Source organism: Chenopodium album, chromosome 22 (genome assembly GCF_948465745.1).
Source record: "Chenopodium album chromosome 22, dcCheAlbu1.1, whole genome shotgun sequence".
NCBI lineage: Eukaryota > Viridiplantae > Streptophyta > Magnoliopsida > Caryophyllales > Amaranthaceae > Chenopodium > Chenopodium album.
Window position 1 is genome coordinate 8,980,650 of NC_137855.1, and position 25,107 is coordinate 9,005,756.

The 25,107-nt window shown below is 33.0% G+C and overlaps 2 protein-coding genes across 3 annotated transcripts; one reads left to right on the forward strand and one right to left on the reverse strand.

Annotated features, from left to right (window-relative positions):
- The first annotated feature begins 2,402 nt into the window (after positions 1-2,402).
- On the forward strand, positions 2,403-8,781 carry LOC145606336 (vesicle-associated protein 2-2-like). 2 transcript variants are annotated; one of them, XM_081662347.1, is made up of 9 exons: positions 2,403-2,979; positions 3,411-3,505; positions 3,695-3,768; positions 3,919-4,000; positions 5,584-5,699; positions 5,786-5,896; positions 6,498-6,827; positions 7,733-7,810; positions 8,122-8,781. In XM_081662347.1, the coding sequence occupies exons 2-9, from the start codon at positions 3,460-3,462 to the stop codon at positions 8,233-8,235; spliced, it is 951 nt and encodes a 316-aa protein (XP_081518473.1). In that variant the 5' UTR covers positions 2,403-2,979; positions 3,411-3,459; the 3' UTR covers positions 8,236-8,781. The 2 variants fall into 2 exon arrangements, with proteins under 2 accessions (XP_081518473.1, XP_081518474.1); XM_081662348.1 differs by having other exon boundaries at positions 2,419-2,979; positions 3,698-3,768.
- An 808-nt stretch (positions 8,782-9,589) lies between these two features.
- On the reverse strand, positions 9,590-18,460 carry LOC145606335 (sodium/hydrogen exchanger 2-like). Its single transcript, XM_081662346.1, has 15 exons — positions 18,021-18,460; positions 16,875-17,247; positions 16,637-16,755; positions 16,408-16,505; positions 14,619-14,678; positions 14,488-14,534; positions 14,203-14,397; positions 14,035-14,081; positions 12,243-12,309; positions 11,962-12,062; positions 11,772-11,873; positions 11,498-11,636; positions 11,341-11,403; positions 11,095-11,178; positions 9,590-10,393 (listed from the first exon to the last, which is right to left on the reverse strand). Exons 2-15 carry the CDS (start codon positions 17,049-17,051, stop codon positions 10,037-10,039), a joined length of 1,656 nt encoding a protein of 551 aa, XP_081518472.1. The 5' UTR covers positions 17,052-17,247; positions 18,021-18,460; the 3' UTR covers positions 9,590-10,036.
- Positions 18,461-25,107: the final 6,647 nt, after the last annotated feature.

A 25,107-nucleotide genomic window follows, 5' to 3' on the forward strand; every position in this document is an offset into this window, starting at 1 on the left:
GCTCAATTCACTTCAGTTCAGTTCAGCTTCAATCAGTTCAGTTCAGTTCAGCTCCAATCAGTTCAGTTCAGCTCATTTTAGTAAATGCGAACGGGCCCTTAGTATTATTGAACCCTAAACACAAGTCTACCCTTTTGAGATCTGAACAGTTCTTGAGCAATTCCAACTTTCAAATTCGGGTACACGAATTATGGAGGTCGTTGTGTAAAACTTGGGGGGTGTGCGTCACTAGGCTACTTGTACCGGTGGTGGCGTATTTCGCTTCTAAGTTAGTGGGTTCCAAACCACAGCACAGCTGAAGGAGAACATGTATTTGGTTCGAGTATGGCGATCAAATTTGTTCCGAGGAAGTTCTTGATTTTGTTAATATTATTCATGGAATCAACAGGTATTTTTCCAACGATGTGCACGATGTAGTGTACGTACTAAGCTTGTTACATTGCTTATTAACACATTCGCGGTGTGGTAGTGTGATGTTGATGTGTCTAGGTTCATTAGACATGGCGTGACAAGAAGCGCCTTTCTAGACTTGGATGGAGAGGAAGAGCATAATTCGCTTTGGAATTCTTCTAGGGGTATTTTAATTTTCTAGCACGACAGAAGAGTTCTTATGCTGATTTTGTTGAGAAATTCTAAATTTGTAATAGCTTTAGTCAGATATAACTACAAATCTACAATAAACTCCATTAATACTAAATTATGTTTAGATGCTATCATTTTATACCAACAAGTAAATATATTGATACCAACACAGGTATGACACACACAACACTGCTATTTATTATTATTATGTCAAATTTCAAAATCTTTGTTTAATATTATATTGAAGACTTGATGTCAATCTAATTTAATCGTACGCATCGCGTGCGCATAAGGCTAGTAAGCCCTGAAATAAGTGAGCCATGCACATAAAACTAGTAAGCCGTGAAATAATTGAATCAGGTGAATAGGATAGGGCCTCATACAAGATCAAAGCATAATACATGATGTAAAAATTGAAACCTTGGGACATGTATTTTGAAATTCATAAGAGTTAAGACATTTCATATTATTGTGTTAGGGAACTTCAATTTAACTCCCTTTTTACAAAACACAATATGATAATGTATATTATCCTCATTTCACAATAGTTGCATCAATTCATGTTTGCCAAATGCTTTACTTTTTGTGAATATACTACAGTAATTATATATATTGAGATCAACTAATTATATAAATTAGTTCTTGGGCTTGGGCAATGCCTGGAGTGATTACATTACATGTATAACAATTATTGTGCATAAAATTCATGGTTCAATTCCACTTCTATTGATTTATCATGTGTCATTTATACATAGTCTTTGTAATAAATAAAAAACACACAATATGTCATATTTCAATGGTTAGCTTTCTAATGTTTAACCTTAAGATCAAGGTATTAGTCCTAATACATGTCATATTTATGTATGATAAAATATGAATTGGAACGACAATCAACAAAGGAGGCTAAGATAGTGCATGTAACATTTTCTAGACCCTTTTAAGTACATATAGATATAAATTATTCCGTATTTCATGTTGGTAAATTAAAAATGGTCAAAGTGAATAGGAACAAAGGATCACTTAAAGGATCAAAACCATGACCGATCTACTTTGGCTTATGGGAAAGACTATGACCCAACACAACTCATCTATTTACGCCGTAACAACATAAGGTGCACCTAATTATACACTGTATATTGTCATTAAATCAGTCGTTAATTTTACTCTAATAAAATTTGGTGAAATGAATAAAATTTATTCTATGTCAAAGAGACTTGATTAAAATTCATTAGTCATCAAAGTAGAAAATTCTTTTAATTTTATTGTTTTGGTATATTTTATACCATGACCCATTAATTTCTTTTAATTGTTTTTGGTATATATTGATTTTTATGATCACTTTCCTCATTTCATTTGTTTGTTAATTTGCATACATGGTACCATCATAATTATTCACATGATTATTTTTTACTTTCCTTGATTTCAATATAATTCATTGAATTTCCTTAAATATATATATATATATATATATATATATATATATATATATATATATATATAATTCATTGAATTATCTACTAAAATATCCGCATAGAAGGTAATAAATAAATTGTTTTTATTGTGGTTAAAGTTTATTTATAAACAGTTCAAAAGTCAAATCTCACATCATTACAGACTTCACACCCCCTAAATAGAAGAAAATATGTTTTGATATCAAACATATCAATCTACTCGATATCAAATCACTACATATTACAACACACTTTACTAATTTCTAAACCAAAACTAATTCACAAATTCATATAAACTCTCAACCCAAACTCCAAAAATTCAAACTACGATTCAAACTACGATCTAGACCGCACTCAAAACAGCCTCAGAGTCAAACCAATTCACAAATTCATATAAACTCTCAACCCAAACTCCAAACAATCAAATTCATACAATACAACCTACGATTTAAACCGCACTTTGAACAGCCCTACGGATATCGACGTAACACCAACGACTAAAAAAAAAAAGAGCAGAAACGGAACAAAGAAGAAGAGACCGGCCGGTGGGTACAACGGCCTCCACTAAACAAAACCCGAAACCCCCAAAAATCACAGCCAACTCTTTCTTTCGTTTTCTTTCTTTTTCTTTATTTTAATTTCTTCACACCAAACACCCTTCTATACATCACCATCTCACCATTACTCCGCCATTTTTACTTTCCTTTCACTTCTTTCTCTTCTTCATCACTCCCATTTTCTCTCTCCTCTCAATAATCAACCCCCCATTTTTGTTTTTCAATTTTCTTTTCATCAAATTCAACAGCATTAATTGATTGATTGTACTTCTGGAAATTTTGAAATCAATTCAAATAGTATTGCGTTTTGAGTAATCTTAACGCCATTTTTCACGCATTCCCAATTTTAGTTTTTTGCCCATTTCTCCAATTATTGCGATCATTTTCTTGTACGATCTCTTTCTCTCTCTTAATTTTTTGTTGATTTCTTCGTACAATTTTGTTTGTGAATCTGATTCTGTATTTTGAGTTGAAATTCCGAGTCAAATTCTGAGTTCGATCTATTTTATTTCTTTTAAATTTGTCCCCCTTTTTTGTAATTTGAAATTTTTTCGTCGCTTTTCGAATATTCTGGTAATGTCTTTTGGGCGCTTTAATTTATCTCATGATCGTGCTTTTATTGCTCTAAATATTTGCTACTTTAATTTTCTTTAATCAATGCAATTATGCAATTACTGTAGAATAACTTTTAGGGTTTTAATTGGATTAATTATTAGTTTCCTTTTTACCCTAAATGATTCGATGCATTTTTTTTTTTCGCATTATTATAAAAATAATGTTGAATAATAATTTTGTTAGGCTAATTTCGTTGAAATTGCAGGAATTTTTGGTGTATATGCTTAGAGAAACAATCATCATAAGAAGAAATTATGGGTTCTCAGTTGGAAATTCAACCTCGTGAGCTTAAATTCATCGGTTAGTCACTAATTGTGCAATTTGATTGGATGTTATTATTTTTTTTATTTGGTTTGTTTTCGGCTATTTGCAATGATTGAATTACCTTTTGATTATCGCGATTTTTGCAATAGTTTGACCACTTTTTTTTAATGGGATGAACTTATATGATTGCTATTATTGACGTTTAACTTCTTTTTTGGGGACTAGTAGTTGAATTGAACAAACAGATCAAGTGTACAGTTAGCCTCAGCAACAAAACTGATCAATATGTTGCTTTCAAGGTACAATTTGAATGTCCTTTGGTTTGAATTTGATAATATGGATTACGATTATGCTGTCGTCTTGGTGCCGTGCTTGAACATTTCTGTATTGGTTGAGATTTTGATGATTTGAAGGAAACGAGTTTTGTGACCCGAGCATGATTGTTGCAGGTTAAGACTACATCGCCGAAGAAATATTGTGTGCGGCCTAATGTTGGTGTCATTCAGCCAAAGTCAGTCAATGAATTCATTGGTATGTCATTATATAAATGTACTTGTTTAGCTCTATCAGTCTATCTGTATCTCATAATCAATAGGTAAATTTTGACATCAATTGTCATAGTTTATTACTTTGATGACCATACATCAAAATTTGAAGCATTTAATTTGTAATTGTAAATTGGAGTACTTAAAAATAAAAATATGTACCTTTGTGAGATGATGACTTCTGTTATTTTAACTTCGATGATATGCAGATAGAAATGCTGGTTTAAGTTAATAAAATTTGGTTATGTAAGTTGACATGGTCCATTATATCGAGTCGAGTATTTTTAACTTGCCTGGTAAAGGTTTAGCATATGAAGAATTGAAGATAACAGGAGTTTTGAGGTAGAATTTAGTTACAATAAGAGCCACTTTTTGGAGGAAAGCTTCAAAGCCCTCAGCAATTACTCCTTTTGCCTTATGGGGGATTTGTCAATGTATACACAAATATGGCAGATTTAAGTGATTATAGTTTTTTTATTTTTTATTTTATTTTATTACTTTTTTTATTTTTTTTTATTTTTTATTTGATAGTAAGTTCAAGATTTAATGGTAAATGTTGTGTGTTGGCAAACATGAATGTCGAAATGGTAAATAAAAACAGAGGAAGCAGGTGAAAATTATATTCCCAAATGATCCATGAGGGCACTTTGATGTCTGTGTTGCATGATGATATTTTACTTTGGTTAACTAACATGGGCAACTCTATTGCGGAGCTAGTGTTTTGTGATTATTTCTTTGAAGTAGAATTTCTAGTACCATAAAGCATTCTTTGGGCCTTGACATAGCCCTTAGAAATGAGATTGTATAATTTGAATGCTCTGCTGTATATATGGTCACCTTCCATCTGTTAGCTGATGCTCTAATTTTATATTGATTGTTAAATTCTTAAATTTTTAGGATGTGAGGTTTATCCAAAGTCTACTTTTTGGTATACTTGTGGGTAACTTAGTGTCTTAGCTATGGTGAAATTGCATCACTCATATCCTGTTACTAACCTAAAATATCTCTGTAAATCCTTACTATTGAAATCAAGTGTAGATTTTGTGTTGAGGTCTTTAGGAATTTTGGGAGAAGTTCTTATATGGGCTAGACATAATTTTGTGATTTTATCATTTCTAGAAATTTGTTATTACTCAAAAAACATACCATCTGATCTTTAGTGATGATCGATCCATGTAACTTGCTCATTTTCATTAATTTAAGAAGTCAGTTATTGCATATTTGGGGCCTGGGGAATTAACAGTCTCATTTTTGGGTCTTGAAGCATACTATTGTTGCTAGAGACCTGTAAGCTGTAACTGATTTGGCTGGTTCAGCCTCCTGCTTTTCAAAGTGTAGCTTTTGAGATTTGAGAATTATGATGGAAAAGTAGTAAGGATGAGTCAGACAGTGATCTCTACATAACCAGAAAGCAGAGTACTAGTTCAGCCTCTTTTAACACTCCACCTACTTTATTCTTTGCTTTGTCTTTCGCCCTTTTCTTCCTGCTCCATGCTACTGTTTGAATCTGATTAACAATCTTAATTGATGCAGTAACTCACTTTCCTTTTTCATACTTTTTTGCTGCAGTCATTATGCAAGCTGTGAAAACAGTTCCAGCTGATATGACTTGCAAAGATAAGTTCTTGGTTCAAAGCACAATTGTTCCTGAAGGAACAATGGAGGAGGACATTACGTCTGAAATGGTATGAGTCAGTTGCTGATACTGATTATTTTAAAGTTTGCACATATGCTTATATTGGTGGACTTATGGTTACTGTTTATCTTGCAGTTCTCTAAGGATGGTGTGAAATATATTGAAGAGATAAAAATGAGAGTGAACCTTGTTATCCCAACCCCACCATCTCCAGAGTTGTTACCCCTCAACGGAACAGTGAAGCAGGTAATAACTTCTGACATTTGATTTGGCAGATGCTTATTATTCTATAGTGCAAACACTACCAATCACAATTTTTTGAAGTAAAGTAGGCATGTGATTCGATCTTGAATTCTCTTTTGCAGCCCATTCTTTGCTTAAACATTGAGCTGTTTTTATGTTGGATCATATGTCTATTTCTCTGTTTTTGTTTGATTGCTAAATTTCCATATTTATAGGTCAAACTTCATTAACTTTGACCTTGCCTTTTTTCAGAAAATATTACCATGTATGGTCTTGCTGGATATTTCTTAATATTTGTTTGAATATATCAATTTTTCATCGTACTTTACTAATTTGCAATATGATATAAATATTGTCAGCGTTGCATTGTAGATTGTAAAAACACTAGTGTTGCAATAAAAAAGAAACTGGGGATGCATTAATTTAGGAGTTTTCAATTCTTTTGCTTGCTTCATGCAATGTGTTTCTGGTTACATAAACTTTATTTTTATATGTTATGTTCCCTGAATACAGGATAGCGTGTTTCATTCTATTGAATTCTAATATCAAGATGTTTGGCAAGAAGGTGGTTGTGTTTATTCCTTTTTTTTTTTAAATGCTTCAGGTTGATGATCATGTTGAGTCTAAAACACTAAACAAGGAGGAGTTGAAGCCTGTGAAGGATACAGAGCATACGGATGTTGCTCGATCTCAGGATGTGAAATCAGAACCAATTAAGCAGATGAATTTTGATCTAAACAAGGTTGTTGATTCAAGTGTGAAGAAAGATGTTGAGCCACAACTCACTAAGGAAATAAAACCAATAACAAGAAACAATGAGGAATCACAAGTTATTGAGTCAAAAGTACCAGTGATTGAGGAGGATCAAAGATTATTCAGGGATGTTGAAGGGATGAAATCAAAATTGCATGAACTTGAGTCGAAATTAAGCAAGGTCAGTTTTTTATCAGACTTTGCTTCATTATATGTGATGTTAATCCTATGCTTCTCCTCCTGTCCTCTTTGGTTCTCCCCTGTCCTCTCTGGTTTTCCCCTGTCCTGTCATCCCCTTCTGCATGATTCTTCTCTTTTTTATTATTTTCTTAGGCCTGTTCTTTTACTTCGACTTCCTTTCAGAGTGCTAATTTTTGAGTATTGAAAAGAATAGTCACACGGTTTTGCTGAAACTCGTATATGAAATTTGTTATGCTTTTTAGCTTTTGTAGTCCGGTGTACGGTGTTCTGTATGTTTTGTTTCCTCAATTTGTTACGAGGATGACATTGGCTGGGATGTGCTTGAGGCTTGGAGTATTTTACATCATTACTACGTTACACATCTTCTCTCTTAACATTTCTCTTTTCTGATTGACATAATTTATTAAGCAAGCTTACGAGGAGTACAATATCCGTAACAATGGGCAAATGTCATGTGCAAGGAAATGGTTAATGTTGTGGTAATTGCACATAAGAATATGAGAAGTAAAATACATAAGACTATGGGAAGTAAAATATAGAATTTTGAATGGGTCACCTACAGGGTGAAACTGAAATCTCTCTCATACTTTTCTTTTAGCATTTCTCTTACAATCTGACCACTGTACCATTCCAAATGCAAGACTAAGTTGAAGTCAAATTACCATGTATATTTCTGGCAAATAATTATAATGTTGCTCCCCTCTGTAATAGATTCTTGGATGATTATTACAAACTAGCCTGGATCTTTCTCTGTTTTGCTCAACTTGCAAATTTTCTGACGTGAGCACATGACCTCAGAAACCTTGACTGCTATCCTATGTTATCTGGTCTTTTGTTATATATTTTGCAAATAACTAAAAAAAATTGTCTTGTGGATTTTTGCAGGCAGAAGTGACCATATCAAATCTGACAGAAGAGAGGAGGCTGGTCATTCAGGATAGGGAGAACCTGAAGCAAGAGATGGTATCTTTCTTTTTATTCAAATTAAAAGAAGTTTATATTTAAAGCTTTTTAAAGAAGATAGCCTCTTTTTGATTGTGAAGTTTCTACAGACCTCTTTGTAATTGCACAATCTGGCTGCAGTCAATTAATTTCTCATATTTAGCCCTAGGGAAGTGTCTAGTTCAGGTCATAACCATTAGGAAGCTTATTTTGACTTAAAGGATCATTGCACATTTGCCCTCTGTTTGACTGTTGCTAAAAATAGACCATGTTGATCTCATTTTTAGCATTTGTTTATTGCTAATGCCTTGCCTTTTTTAAATTTTCTGCAGTCTTTTCTAAAATCGAGAAAAGTAGAAAGAAGAGTGCAGGATGGATTCCCGCTTATGTTTGTCTGCATGGTTGCACTCATCAGTCTTATCGCCGGGTATGGCTTTCATCTCTGAGAACAACCAGTGTTTGAGGCCTGAGCATGAACCACATCCTTTAGCCTCTTCTGCTCTTCAAATACAAAGAATAGTTGAGGCTCTCTTTGTCAGCCTAGTTTGCAGAGACAGGGTAATGTGAGAACTTAGTTGTGGCAGCCATGAGGTATTGTGTATATGTTAGAATTTCAGTCGATATTATTTGTACATGACCATACACCCCCCCCCCCCCTTCCCCTCTTTCTCCCTTTTCTCTCTCTCTTATATTACTCTTGAGATGATGATTGATGAGAATAAATCGATAGTGTATGAACACAAAGGGTTGCTCTGTATGTGTGGATATTTTATATAGATGTATGTTTTGCCCTCTAGTCAAAATTACAAGGGTTTAATTCTGGCCCTGTTGCGATACTGAAGTGGTCTGCAATGTAATTGATTTCCCTTTCAATCTGGCAATTTAGCTAAGTTAAGATGTTTTGAAACAGCTTCTTCCTCGAATGTTAAGTCCATTTTGATTGTATTTTGATTCACTATAAGATGGTTTGTAACAGCTTCTTTTTCGGTCCATTTTGATTGTACCTTTCCACTTTGTTTTTTGATTTACTGGTACTCGGTAACTTTAGATTATTTTGGCTGACCCCTATGCACCAAGCGGCTCAAATTGTTGGAACGAGTTGAAAGTTTAAAAAGCGGGGTGTAATAAATTGGATGAATTGGGTTGTACTTTGCCTACTCCAAATTCAGTCCCAAAACTATTTGCACTCTAACTAATTAGATCTACAGAAACTTATTGAGTTCGAATGCTTTCTAATTCGATCTACATCCTTGATTGACATTTTATGCATTTTACTAACGAGTTTGGAATGGACTTCACGCTTTTTCATGTTTTCTCAATTCACTTGCTATCTTTCAAGGGCAATTACCAAAATTTGTAGACAAACATACCTAATTAACAAGTAATGTATTTTCAATGGAGGGGGTAATATTAAGAAAGTATTTCACAAATAAATAGACAAATGATATTTGAAGTCTAAAATAGTACAGAGTAATATGGATGGATATTCAATGTATGCTCAATTGCTCACACCATGTGTACAAGCCAATTTTAGAGGGCATATAGTTGAGAAAGCCCCAGTTTATAAGTTCTGTTTATCAAATAGCAAAACTGCGAATAAATCATCAAAATTGTCTAGTGAATCACATTAGGTGAATAAATCAACAAATGCAAGATCCGTTTTTAATAAAAAAAAAATATTTATTCACAGTTTTACCCAAGGAAATAAAGTTGTATTTTCTCCTTTTAGTTGAACAAATGTCAAAATTACGGCTTCATAAGAATATTAGCCTGTTAAAAACAGGCCGGAACTTGTAACGATATACAATATAACACGCTAAATTGCATTCCAGTACACAATGATCAGTTAAAACACAAACCTCGAACAGTCGAACATTGTTTCTACTATCTGCTCTAAAGGAAGTTTATTCTACAACGAAGGGAAAAAAAAACAAAACCAAGCTTCTGCTTGCAAAAGAAGCGGAACCGGCTTTGGAGGTAAAAGAAAATCCTAAACGAATATAGGACTACAAAACATGGAGTATTCTAGCTACAGCCAGATTAAAGAATACATCAACGAATCGCCATACTGTTTGAATATATTGATAATTTAAGCTGCAGATTGATTGTATCTTACTATCTATTAACAGAATTATTGTACAACTCTTCAAACAGGCACGCCCACGAGACCAGACACCAGACTTCGTTGGTATGGGGCATTTTCTGACCTCCCGAACTGCCAGTAGGTTAAAGCCTCAATTTACTTTCCTATGTTCTGTCTGCCAAATTGTGGGTGCTTTGTTCAGTAGGTGAACCCGGGACAAAAGGTACAAAACCTCGGCCACCAAACACAGGCCGCATGAAAGAGTCATCGAATTTGCGCCAATAGTGATGGACTGTGTGAGTAGGTGCATTTAGAAGCATGCGAAGGCTACTAGGTCGAGCTATAGTTGGCTCAGTGCCATCGTCATGGTTCCCCACATCAACTTCATAATCTTGATGGCCCTCAAGGAGTGGCGAGTATGCTTTTGGACTTCCCAGATCTGACACGGTGCTGCAACTAGTAAAGTGTTTTGGTTGAGGCAGCAAAAACATAATGAGAGGCTTTGTCAGCAACCCAAACACCTGCAGGATTGACAAAGATCAAGCAAGGATATCAAAACCAAACCTCTGTTTCATTCCCAAGCTTGTTTAGTATTGCATGAATTCTTTTACATCTCTTTGTTTATTGAAAGTCCAAATTTGATACTACAAATCTAGAAGTACACTGTACAGCTTGCTCAATACAAAGACATAAATCGAGGAAAAACCTAGCTGAAATCTTTATTGAGGGAATAGTAATCAATCTGTACATCTTTTTTATGACAGATACCACAATGTCAATGGTCGCATATTGCCACTTTCAAGAATGTTCTTCACTCTATTGACTTGCATTCTTACTGACAACCACCTCCCAAAATGATAACAAGTTGTAAACTAGTATTGAATAGAAATAATTGTATAAATGAATGTGCATTATCGTGTATATTAAGAAGACTAAGTAACACCATGTAAAATCCAAAGTTATTACTATTACTTTTACTTCAATTATTAAAAGACCAATGCTTAAAAATTGGACCTTCAACCAGTCCAGTGCAATGCATAATGATTACAACTTCACCAGAAACCACTTTCTAGTAAAATGGAGTAAAAGTATGTTGAGATAACTAATTATTTAGATCTCAAGATATTGAGTGATGAAAGTGAAAACAGCAAAAATCCAAGAAATGATGCCGATTATACATTTTTAAGAAGAAAGCCAGGCTGCTGGCAGCATAAATACTTACCATTGTACTGAATAGGACAACAGTTATAGTGCTTGTGATCATGATTGCATTTCCCCTCAGCTGTGTGTGCCCTGACCTCGTAAACTGCAGAAACCATTTAATAAACCAAGGATTAACAAGCATTTAACTGGTAAACTGTAAAAGATGATGGTCATGACATGCATAATTAATTTAGAAAGCTTGAGCACTATGAGATGGTTGTAAACCTATAGATAAGTGACCATCAGAAATGAATCAGTGACATACCTGATTATAAGCAAGTGCCATGGAAACAGCACCTCTCATAAGACCAGCCCACCATATGACCACCTATATTTAGAAATATTGACCAACATATAAGCTGATTAAGAAGAAGGAATATATACCATCGAATTTTATAAAAGTAAACAGGAAATTTACTTACCTGCTGGTTGAGGGAGACCTTTTCACTATGCGATTTCTTGGCAAAGTTCATCAACCATGATAAGGGGAAAACAAAAGCTGCTCGTCCAACCATGATCAGACCAAGCAATATGGAACTCACAGCAACAGAAGTGCCAGGACTGCAGCGCACATCAAGAGTCAAAAGAAATATAGTAGACTGAAATTTTCGAGGTGGAACCTTAAACAGAACAGTCCCAGAAGATGGTATTTATGTCAATGAAATATCAACAAAATTCTTCAGGAGATAATAATACCTATCACTCACGAATCTCCACTTCTCAATGTCCAATGCATCCATACCAACATATAGAAAGAGGAAAACCTCAGCGACAAAAGACAGTGTTGCAAAAGCATGCCTGTTGTAGAGAAGTGAGGAAATCACAGATTAGAGCAACCATTAAATTTTATAGAGTTTGGAGCAATTTAAAAGATAAGCAGTAGTACTTGGTGGTTACTCTTGAGCTCTCCGTCACATTGTGCCATGTATAATGGGACATGACAATTCCACAGAAGAACACTGTAAGAATTCCGCTTAAATAGAAAAGCTGCAAGAAACAAAAATTATTAGCCCCTGACAAAACTAATACATAATTAACAAAACAAGTAATGGTCTAGTCCCACGAAACAAGACCTGTATAAAAGATGATTGTCTTCCCAGAGAAGTTAACAAGAGATGAGGGAATTCAGAACGAAATACTTCAATAAAAAGAATTATAGAAGCTTACTTCAGCAAGCATGTAAGATAGATAAGCCATAAGCATCATTAAAGCAACCTCGCGATCAGTGGAATGCCTGCAATAATAATATTGCAAGAATCAGTAAGATATCATCTTTAAGCCTCTCTCTCTTCAAAATTAATACAGACGGCAGATTAATGCATTTGCACTACAAAGAACACAAAGCAAATAGCATAGAAGAATATTGTCAACTAGTGCAAAAACTAGAAAAAACTTTCGATTTCCTTTTATAAATGAATTACACATCACAAAACTTCCTACGATATAGCATATAGACACAATCACCCAAAAAAAAGCTCCAAAAAGCTCAAGATAACAAGTATGTCCCAGTTCAGGACCAGATATAGTGAACCCTATAAGCTGTGCACGAAAAGTATGGACCAAATTGGTTTTTGACCGTATAAGAAATACTATGATGTAGTGGAAGCTATAAACTGAAACTTGATCTCAAGCTCCATTTTATTTCTACAAACATATATTTAAAAAAAATTCCCAAGGATGCTGCTATTGTTTGGAAGCATATTTGTTCAAAACAAGAATAAAAATTTACATATCAAGTATTGTAGGTAATCCCAGGCAGACAGGACTGAGGACCATCCCATTAATGTGAACTGCATGTGAGCTTCTCTAGCCATGAATCATTTTTTTGCTTCCGTAAAGAATGTTTGCACCCTCCAAAATATGGAGCAACTGCCAACAATTTATACCTTGCCAATTTGCCATTATTTGAGAAAGTAACAGATAGCTGATGATTGGCATACCATAAAAGCAAAAAGTGGAAGAAACATAAAAGAAACTGCGTGGAACACATGGCTCGGAGCTCCAGCACAATCATAAATGACAGCTGTGAAGTAACTTGTCTGTATAGAATTCCCTAATGCGAAGATGAAATGTAGAAAGGTTTTTCTTGTTTTTTCTAATCTTGTTTTAATTTTTTCCTTTTTGGAGTGAATTGAAGGATAACAAAAGACAAATCAAATAGATTACGTACTCTTTTTTTAGAAAAAAAAAAAAAATAGATAGATTCTGAATTCTGATGATCCACGCCAATGCACCTAGTAATCGAACATTCTTACAACTTGCATATATTTCTAGCCAACAACCCTACCTAATTTATACAACAATACACAATTGACAGTTTGACACCACCCTGATCAGAAGCAAACATTTAAAATGACTGAATGCTGAAATCCAGGTACCTACAACTCTACAAGAATCAAACTATACAGCAGATATCTCTTTAGACATTTTTTACAGTACAACATTACACATATGAGTTTCTGTTTGATGACTTCAGGTACATTTGTAATTAAGCATGCATATCTGCATGAAATCATTTATATTAATGATAAATGTTCAGAAATCACAAATAAACTTCAAGAGACAAGCATGTGCATTGCAAATTCAAGCATAGTTTTCATCACCGAAACTTCAATAAGGTCTGGCCAACAGTAACAATGATATGAGGTCCATTGTCCTCCGCACATTAATATAGACTTTTGTATGCTGGATAAAGTTAATGTCCTTAGATATCCAGGATTCAGACGGGTAATAGAGTTTCAATGCAGCATAAGTGAACTTAAAAATCTCCATAGGAAGTAGCAGAATTTATGGGAAATGAACATTTAATTTATTTGCCATACATACCCTATATTGTATGATCGTGGACATTAATTATAAACTTGAAAATGTCCATATAAATTTTACTACAAGGCAAAGAACCAATATAATTAAATAAATGGAAGAAAACTGTAAACATTTAAGTTCTTTAAAAACATACCTTCCAAAGTACAACTTTTTGATAATGTAAGCACTGAGCAAGCCAGTCTGCAAATAGAACAGAGAATTATTATTCCATAACAAATTAAACCACGCATACAAAATATTGAAGAAGCAGTAAGGAAAAAGAAAGAAAAAAAACAGAGAAAAAAGATGGGCATAGCCTTACAAATGCTCCAAGTATAGTGCTTGCGATAAATAAATATAAGAAATTGCCCATAAATTGTAAAGCAATTCTGTGATCAATGGTTGTGAGATCAAAGCTCTGAATCGCATTAAAAAGCACCACTGATGTGGCATCATTAACAACACCCTCACCAAACACCAGACTGTAGAGCAGAGGGGTCTCATCCTGGTTGAGCACCTGTTCCATAAAAGGCATCTTTTAAGTTCTGTACTTATAGTGTGAAGGCCTTTGCAACCAAATTTTTACATGGGTTAGAAATGGACTTACCTGCAATGTGCAAACAGAATCTGTGGCAGCAAATATTGCACCAATTGCTGAAAGTCAAGGAGAACATTAAAACCCAAAGCAAAGAAAATAACATATGCTGTGAAACAACATTATGCAAAGAAAATAAATACCAAGATAGTCTGCCAAGTCCAGAGAACCGATATCCAATTTCTTAAAAATTGACAATGCTCCTGCATCATAGTTCAATAAACAAATAAATAAACAAAACAGCATTCCTTCAGAAACTTATAGTATGCCAATAAATGAGACTCATATAGTTTTACCATATAATTTTGTAGGAATTTGTGTTAGACTTACTATAAGCCACCGTAAGCTCATTGGTCAATTCATTAATCCTAGTTTTTTTTTTTTTTTTTTTTTTTTTTTTATAAAAAAGTTCTGGTTTTCTTCTAGTCGTCACTTCTTTGGTACACAAAATAAGAACGAAGATGACATTTGCTACCTAGTATTCTTAGATAAATCTAGAAGTGTACCATGTACCAAGTTCCAATTCGCCCACTTGGTAAGGGGATAAGCAAATTAGGTAACACTTGAATAGAAGTATTAAATAAGTCTTGAAGCAATATCCCATCAAGTCAAAAAGATTCCAAAGATCCAACAAAGATAATGGAAAAAATGTATGCGACACATCAAAATAGTAATGTGCCATGGAAACTCTATCTTCTAGTTAGCGATTACAAGCAGAGAAGATGGTTTTAAGTTGTTAATGAATGCAAGAAGGGTCAAGGACTGAAAGCAGCACAAGATAACCAACAAGTGTACTTAAAACTATTAAGAGAAATTTCGTTCAACACGCGTCCTTTTTCCCTCTGTCTTGCCCTGTGGGAGGGGCTTGGTTGTTTTAAAAGGAAGTTTCATTTCACCTAATTAATATTACAGAGATCATGGGAAGGAACCTCAAAAGCCAGTAATATAAATAGGAAACAAAATAAAGATATGCAAATATCAATGTGCTTAAATACAGCCTTCTAGGAAAAATCCCTTGGGCCCCTCATCATGTGCTGACCTTACACACAACAATAATGCAGCCTACACCAAAGACCAAATCCAAGAAAACAATAAGGTGACAGAACCTGGGAAAAACAGTTCAACAGCAAAAGTAGTAACAAATACCAATTGCTGGTCCATCCCCTCTCTAATATTTCATCAAATTCTTTTTCGCCAAATGAAAATCTATAGAACAGTACAATCACCATCATTCAGTATGAATTCCATTAAGATACAATCTAAGTAAGTCCAAGTCACCTCCCCCTAAGCTATCAAAGAGGATGTTTCCAAATTAATTACACAACAAGTAAAAATGCTAGTAGTAGAAACAATGGGAGAATATATCTAGCATAGTAAAGTCTCAAAAGTAGATTGTGAGAGCATTAAAAAGGTTTATCTGTTTATCATGCATGAAATGTCATGGGGTGACAAAAGAAGAGGATTAAGGTGTGCTGATTTTGTGGGGGGTAATTGATTAGCATGTTAATCTACACATTCTTACAAAAAGGAGGGAGGGCACCATTATCTTTCATGGGACCAGCTTTAGGATAGATATATTTATTTAGCTTCTTGGTGAGCTAGAACAATTTCAATTTCAAAGAAACTGGGGAGTTGGGTTTCTTTTTTGTTTGTTTGTTTTCAACTAAGGACTTCTTGTCCTCTTGCTTTGTACATTCATTTAAATTCTACTTCTTTCTATAGAATAATGAGTTAAGGCAATAATAGCCTTGAGGATTGGGGACACACATATAGGAAGTTAACAACACCCAAATATAAACAGCAACCAAGGAATAACTTCGTGAGTTTTAGCACACTACTAATTCCCATTAAAGACCACATCTACTATAGTATTGTTTTCAAAAGAAGCAAACAAGAGTGTAGCATAAGAGATAACATAGTTGTTTATATTACCAAAAGATATGATGGTGAATGATACCAATGTACCAACAGCTCCAAACAATATGATAGTAATGAAGTTGCGGAAGAACTGCTTCTTCTTCACCTGAAAGCTGGATAAGACAATTGAAGCTAAGAATATCAGTATCCAGACATGAATCCTAAATCTTTGTCAAAAAAATAATAAAGAAACAAGTGAGAGCAAACAGGTTATTTAAAGGGTTATTGAAAGAATCTAACGTACCCTGCATTAAATATAATCGGTGGAAGAAGGTATATGAAGAAAAGATCTTCACTGAAAACCAAAAGATGCGAACTCTTTCCTCCACTAATCAGCAGAATCACAACCCCAGTAGCCAAACCCTGCCAATAAGAATCAAACCACGTTGTAGAAATTAGATTGTCAACCAACACTCCAAAAGACAAACCTTGATAATTTGAAGCACAATTGAACTAATCGAATAAATGTATTGAAGTCTTACTATAAGTAGAGCAGTGATGGACTCGTTCATCCAGCGATTCTCCTCTAGAAGATGACCAATTACAATGCAACCACAGAGCAGTGCCACAAACATATTCATCGAGACCACAGAAGCGTGATCAGAAGTGGCAAGAGCGTCCATCTTACCAGACAACAGAGAGCCTAACTGTGACCACATTGTTTATCTACTTTGTTCACCCACACCCAGACAACCACAATAATTTATACTTTATACAAGTATATGAATGTACGTAAGTTTTATGTACGGCGACTCTTCAGTTGCTTTTGAAATACAGCTTTGTGAACTTAATGATCGTTGTAAGTCTCCTCGCTGTCCATATAAAGACCCTCAAAACTCATACACCATCAACGTTCTGCATATCACATATTCAACAATAAACATGAGCTAAAAAATAAAAATTACAGTCCAACGACCCAATCAACAACAATTTACAGCTTAATTCCCATAAGCTTAAATCTCAGAAATCTATAGCTGCAAAACTTAATCATTGTTGTACATAGCGCCGGAAAGGGCAGTGATGTAGACAGGATTCGATCCCAATTCTATGCCACCCCTAAGACTACAAACTAAACTAGTCAGCATCTTTAAAGCTTTGCCAACATAACTACATGCTTACAGCTGCATATACTGAGTACAATTAGCCCAATTTTGAATTTTGATGATATTATATTGAAGTACTCATAACTTTTTATATGCTTTAATTACGGATACCCAGATGCATGAATTACCATAAAATCACATTAAATAATTCACAAAACTTAAAGACAATAAAACCCAGTTTTAATAACTTCAAGAACAATAATTTAGCCATTATTATCTAAATAAGCTTAAACCTTTAGAACCCAGATGCTTATATCAGCAACAGATGATTCCAATCACAAAAATTGAGTACAAAAACAAACCCCAAAAAATTAATCGATTAAGGTTAAACATGCACTATTATTACCACTTAATTTTGTACTATCATTCCAAATAATAACTTATTTATTAAAATTGAAACAGTACGGCGATCTCCCATAATATTTCAATGCTAATCAAATTTAAAAAATTAAAAAACAATGATAATGGCATTAAATAAAAGAAAATTCATCATCATAATTGAAAAGATTAACCAAAAAAACGTACCAATGCATTTCCAAGTGTATGGGAATTAAAAAGGCAGCAATAATTCAGGAACTAAACAGAAAAATCTGTTCTTTTTTTAATCAAACTGATTTCCAAGAAAATCCCAATAATTCCCAGAAATTGTGAATTTTCAGGACAAATGAAAACAATGAAACTGAAAAACAAAACGAAAATTCAGGTGGGTAAGAAAGAGATAAAAAAAAAAGGGTAAGAAAAGAGAAAACTCTGGAAGAAATGAGAGAAAATTTAGGGGAAAAAAACGAAATTAAAAATTGGAAGATAAATTTTTGTTTTTATTTTGTTAATTTATTGAAAGTATATGAAAGAAATGATGCCAAATACGAAATGACAAGTGCCAAAAGAATAAGGAAGAGAGAGAGGCGTGTTATACGGGGTTATATGAAATTGATGATATCCACGGAGCATCTACATAAAAATCCTAAGCTAAGTTAAAGTTTTATAAAAGCCAAATTTTGTGGTTTTTTTGTGGGTGTATCACTTGTGATTCTCTTTCTTTATAGTAGAGTATCATTTTATTTAACAATTAATCTCAATCAATGGATCTTGATCTAGTTTTGCTAGATTCATACTAGTGTTAGGGTGTAAGGTGTCTTCGGTCGGTTGACTTTATATTATTTCGTGATGTGATGGTTATTCATGTTAGAATTGTATCGTGTGTTCAGTTAGGACATGTTCATATTTACTTAATTTCAGTTCAGTTCAGTTCAGCTTCAATCAGTTCAGTTCAATTCAGCTCAGTTCAGTAAATGTGAACAGGCCTTTACTGAATGCTTGTATGTTTTGGTATAGCTGTATAGGCATAGAATAATGTTTGTATTCAAATTTGATTTGCTTTGTTGGATTGTATGTGGGTGGTTGTTAAGTAGATATTGCTAATTTGCTACGTACTTATCTTGATTAGGAGGGGAGGAAGAGGAGAAGTTGAAGATAATGTTCATTGATAATGGGGCAAGTATGTATGATAATTTGTACTAATTGTAAGTATAAAGTTTTTGTTTGTTATAAATAATGATGACACCTAATCAAAATCAATACGAAGCTATAAGCTCTACGAGCGAAATGAAAGATCTCTTTGGAAGCTACATTCTCTGCATCCTATCCTGTACTATTTAAGCATTATATTGTAGAATTCTCCTTTTAATATGTATTAGGAAAAGTCAGTTTCATAACACTACTTAAACTTTTGTAAACACGTGCTATCATTATTGAAACTTAATTAGCATCTTTGATATAGGTCGTTGCATATCGACATATCTCATAATAATTACGAAGTATAAGCTATCATTGAAATAACCTATCTTTTTTCATCATTTATTAACATCATTTTCTCCGTCATAGAAATTTTAGCTCTTATCATAACTAGAGGAGCTTATAAGGGTCTGTTCATTTCAGCTTAATTTCAGTTCAGCCTGCAAGGTGTGACTAGGAATCCGTTTGATTCAATTTATTTTGAACTTATGATGACTAAAGCTATCTTATAATTTGAACGATTAGTCTTTAACAAGTTAAAATAAGATGAACAAATGTGCATCTATTAACATTATATTACTCCCTCCCGGTCAATTTGCCGATTTGGTTTGAAAGTTTATAAACCTAATGCAAATGAAATGTTGGAAATCTAGCTAATAACCTCTCAATAAATAATACTCCCTATACAACAGAAGAAAAACTTATGTTTAGTAAATTGATCTATTTCACCATTTCATTTTTTTTATAATGTTGTTTTATATTTAAAAATATTTATATTAAAATATTGCAGAGAAAATTTTAAAATAAGACTCATTATTTGGAAATGGAGGAGTAAATCAAATGACAATGAATGGTTTGTAAAGTCTACAACTCTAGAAGAACTAAAAATTACAGCTACTAATTGGCACTGTAATAAAAGTATCTTTGTATCATTGGTTCAAAAAAAATAAAAAGTATTTTTGTATCATGATCTATTTTATGGTCCTTTAATTTATTATTCTTATATCTTGTGTGTCTTCTGTTTTTGTTTTTCTGTGCATCTTGGATTATTCTTTGTTAGTTTCTTGTAGTGTCCTAGACAAGGTGTCTAATATGGATAAGCAAGTATCTTTAGTTTCATATGTTATTGTTTTATTGTTGGTTTTGTTACAATAATGTATACTTTTATAATATCATATTTGTTTTGTTATATAATCTCTATTAACATATAAATTCTCTATTAACATATTACGAGTATTAGAGAAAAGATAAATATTAATGTTGTGTCTCGAGACTCTCGACTTACATGTTTGATCATTAACACTTAAAATATACTAAGGTAAAATACTTCGTAGATTTTGTCTTGTACAAATGTACGGACTGCATCGACTCCGGCCTTTCTTTTTTTCCAATTTTGTCAATTTTAATTTTATCATATGCTACATATTTAATATTTTAATTCAATGTAATGGTCTACAACAAAAGTAAATAGATATTTTTAGATTTGTGTATAGTATTTTTCCTTTAGATTATTGATAATGAAAAAATGCTAAATAGTGATTTTATAGCAGAAAAATACAAGATCTCAAGTGCATCTGAAAACACGACGGGTCAATAAATCTCTCTCAGTAGTCTGGAATTTGGCATTTTTGGGTTGAGCTGTTTATCTTCAATTCATTCCAGCTTGGCATGCATAAATACTTTTTTTTTTTTTGAATAGCATAAATACTTATTTATGCACAAGATAAGTAACCTGTCTTATTACTCACTACTTTGGTGTTTTAACGTGCTAAATTCCAAGCCGCCCATTTTTTATTTGATATTGACCATATTGTCGACACATCTCATAATCACACATGAGATTATTTTTTTTTTTTAATTAATTAATTTATTTTTTTTTTGTTTTTTTTTTCCGTATTTTGGTTTTTTGCAAATATAAATAGAAAAATAATATACGGAATGTCTTTTTACATCGATCTTGAATGAAAGAAACATATGACTATAACTTTACCCGGACTTATTCATTTGTAATATTTGTAGTTGTATTCTTAAATAAAAGTTCAGTTTCTCTTCTATAGCACGATTGTAGACTTCTAATAGATAAATTCTAGTGGGGTATTAGGATCTGTTCACATTTACTGAACTGATTGGAGCTAAACTGAATTGAACTGAACTGAACTGAACTGAGCTGAACTGAACTGAACTGAATAGAGCTGAAATGAATATTTAATAAGAGAAGGAAATTAAGAGCTGAACTAAACTGAATTGAACTGATTGAAGCTAAACTGAACTGAACTGAACAGAAATTAAGCTGAATTAAATAGGCCCTTATTAGTGATTTAACATTTAAGTTTAAGTTGAATATACAAGGGTGAAGCTAGGCTATGATGTGAGAATACTTTTTTCCTTTTAAAAATTTAAGAAATTTACCACCTTCTGTTATGTCCATTTTAGCAATTACCACCTTCTATTTTTTTTTTTAAATTACCACCTTCTATTTTCAAAAAAATCAAAAGTTACCACCTTCTTGCCCCCCCCAACTACTACATGACGTCATTTTGGGCTCATTTTTTCCTTTTCCTCCCTATTTCACTCATATTTCTCATTTCTAACTCGATTCTCATCTCCCCTTTCACTTTTTTTCCTCCAAACAATCAAAAACACTTCAATTCACTCCTCTAAATCAAAATTGACGAACAATTATTGGTGGTTTGGGGGAAAAAAAAGTGAAAGGGGAGATGAGAATCCAAATAGGAATGAGAAATGTGAGGGAAATAGGGAGGGAAGTGAAAGAATGGGCCCAAAATGACGTCACATGGTAGTTGGGGGGCAAGAAGGTGGTAACTTTTGATGTTTTAGAAAATAGAAGGTGGTAATTTTCAAAAAAAAAAAAAAAATAGAAGGTGGTAATTGCTAAAATGGACATAACAGAAGGTGGTAATTGTCAAAATTTCCAAATAATTTTAAGAAAAAATATCAATTATGATATATACTTGTATACAACCTCATTGGTGCATATGTAAGAATAAATTTGGAAATTTAATTATGACAAGATAGCGTATTGATTGGTGCTATTAGTGGTACTTAATGATTCTTAATTTTTCCTATTTAATCTTTCTTATCTATGTTATCACTACCAAAATAAAAGAGATTATGGATGAAATATTAATTTTCATTGTACTACATATATAATTCAACAACATTGACAAAATGACAACACTATGTAACCACTATAAATTAGGCTTCATTTTCTCACCATGCATTTACATCAATAATTGATTGTTATATATACTTTTGAATTTTCCTCTTTTATTATAGGAAAGTAATTATTGCCTTTACTTGGGTTACCTTTAAGCCAATTAAAGAGAGTAGTTAGTTTTTCATCATCATCATCAAAAAAATAAAAAAATAGTTAGTTTCTTAAGAAAAAACAAATAGAGTAATAATTTGCAAGTTTGCAACATAAATATCTTTCAATCATACACTTCTTGAATTGATTTCTGAAATAAGCAATGCTAATGTTCTTTGAGGTATGAATTTGACAATAATATTTCTCTTCTATCTTGACAATATGTAATTTTTATATGAATTAGGTTTTTTTTTTTGAAATAAAATTGATTTATAAATAAGCCGTAAGACATCTACAAATAAATTTAGATCTAACAAATACATAATAATTTAATCAAATAAAACATTCCGTAAGTAAAGCTACAATCGTTGTTGCAAATTGTACATTCTTCATACTCTCTTTTATATCGCTGTGATTTACAGCCTTCTTCGCCGAGGGAGTCTATCGATTTGTTATAGCCGTGCGTGGAAAAAATTTCCGTCTGATTCGTTAGATTGTTGTTTTATTAAGGAATTTCATATTTCTTTATACCTAAACATAATTGATTAATTACAATCTCAAACCACCCGCGCCACATATATGTTTCCATAGCCATATAATATATTACATGTTCTTTCCTATTCAATCTGATTTAATTTATTTATGCCTTTAATGTCAAATAGCCAAGCCTCAATAAAACATTGTGGGTATGTTTTCTTCAAAAAATAAAATAAAATAAATAAAAAATAAATAAAAATAAATTAAATAAACAAAAACAAACATTGGGTGTGAGGAGATCACTATAGTAAAGTAAGGAAATGAAACAATAATATACTGATACATGCTTAATGTTGTTTATTTTATACTCAGTTTGATTTAATATCATTAACGAAATAACGAGTATATTTCTTATGCCTTTAATTTCATGAAATCAAGCGTCACTTAAACTTTAATTTGGGTATTAGGCTATTAGCTGAGATTTCGTTACTCTTCCCCCACACTTAAGATACATCGTAAGGAAATCAAGCTCTTAATTAATTAACACATACATACATTGTACATACACATCAACATTAGGTTACATTACTCAAAAAGTAACTAAACTTGAAGATAAATGAAATGAATTCAGCTCATGCCCTCCTAAAGATATTAAAAAAGAGTAAAGAAGTTTTACCATGAAATATTACTCCCCTTGGACAATTTAAGCGAAATACAAATGCGTCTAAAATTCGATGTCGTATATAAGATTATGCTGAGTTTTTAGGTTACTACTCTCATATTTCAAGTCTTTAACACATCAAGATATCGACCCTTTAACTAGATATCAAATTTTCTTTTTTCTTAAAAATTAGGTCACATCCTTGTGAGAAAATGCCCTTAATTTCCCTTATATCTTATCCTTAAATAGTGATGGAATTGTCATTATTGGTGTTTTGAATACTGCTCGTCATCAATTAGTAATTAATACAAAGTGTTAAATTGTGACTCGAAATATAGTAGGGTTTGACTTGAACGCAGATATCTCTCAAACTACAAGCTACTTTGAGGTGATTCAAGTTGGAGGTGATAGCTTGTTTCAAGAGCTTTCCAACGATAGGTCATATGCCCAATTCCGATAAGAAACGATAAAGTTATGACCGTTTTATGAAACCTTGATGAAGTTGGAAATTTGCAACTAACGAGGCTGCGAGCTATAGCTCGGCCCTATGAGGACTTACAGCAGGCATGAGCTAGCTGCCGAGCTATAGCTCGGTAGTTAGGTTGTTCTAGGATAATTGATGGAATATTTCTTAAAATTATATTTTTTTTTATGACAGCTATTTGAGTATACTTGGGGAAAAATCTTATTGTATTATTCTCTCGTTCTTTCTCCACTATAGTGAAGAAGCTCTCGAATCCCCCACCCTTGAATGTAGGTCTATTTTGACTGAACCACGTAAATCTTTGTGTTCTTTATCTATCTTCTTTATTGTTTTTTCTCGTTCTTATTGTTCATTGATTTGTTTCGCATTGATCAAACACAATTACACCCTTATTTCTTAACACAAAGAGAGTAGTAGTTCTAGTATAAGAATTGTATTTCATACTATAGTTTTGAAGTTGTGGGATCAATCATCAATTAGAGCGTTAATAAAGGAAGACTGTCTATTTGTCTTTAGCCTTCATTCAACTCCTTAATCTTATACGTGAAAGGTGAAACAAGGTATACGTGCCATAAATTAAATTAACATAGTAGGGTAGGAACGAGAATTAATTCCACCACGTACAGATGATGTTCGATCTTGCAAACACTAGGATTAGATTAGGAGTATTGAGTTCATGTCTTGGCTACATTGTTAGTCATACTCATATGTATATGATGTGATGTTTTCTAAGTTGTTTGGCAAAATTAAGTATAGTGGACTTAAACTCGTTGTTAATTGGGTTGTACAAAATTAAGTATAGAGTACATGAACGAAAACTTACATTCAATCATTATTTATGGATCTGTCAAATCTATCTGTATATGAAGGGTCGTAATTTAAACCCAGGAAAGATCATGTGATAATGTTCTCATAATTTTGTTTAAAACTTAGTATTTGTTACATGCAAATCAAAGGATTTTCCTAGTAATGCACCATCCAAGAGCTTGTCCTAATGGAATTTCGTTATGTATAGAAAAATGTAGACAGGGGGCAAGGGTGTAATTACATTAGAGGTGATCAATATTGACCCGACCCGCTATCTAGCCCGAAACTAGAGCGGGTTTGGGCAAGCATAAAAATACTAATTGGTATACACTAGACCCTA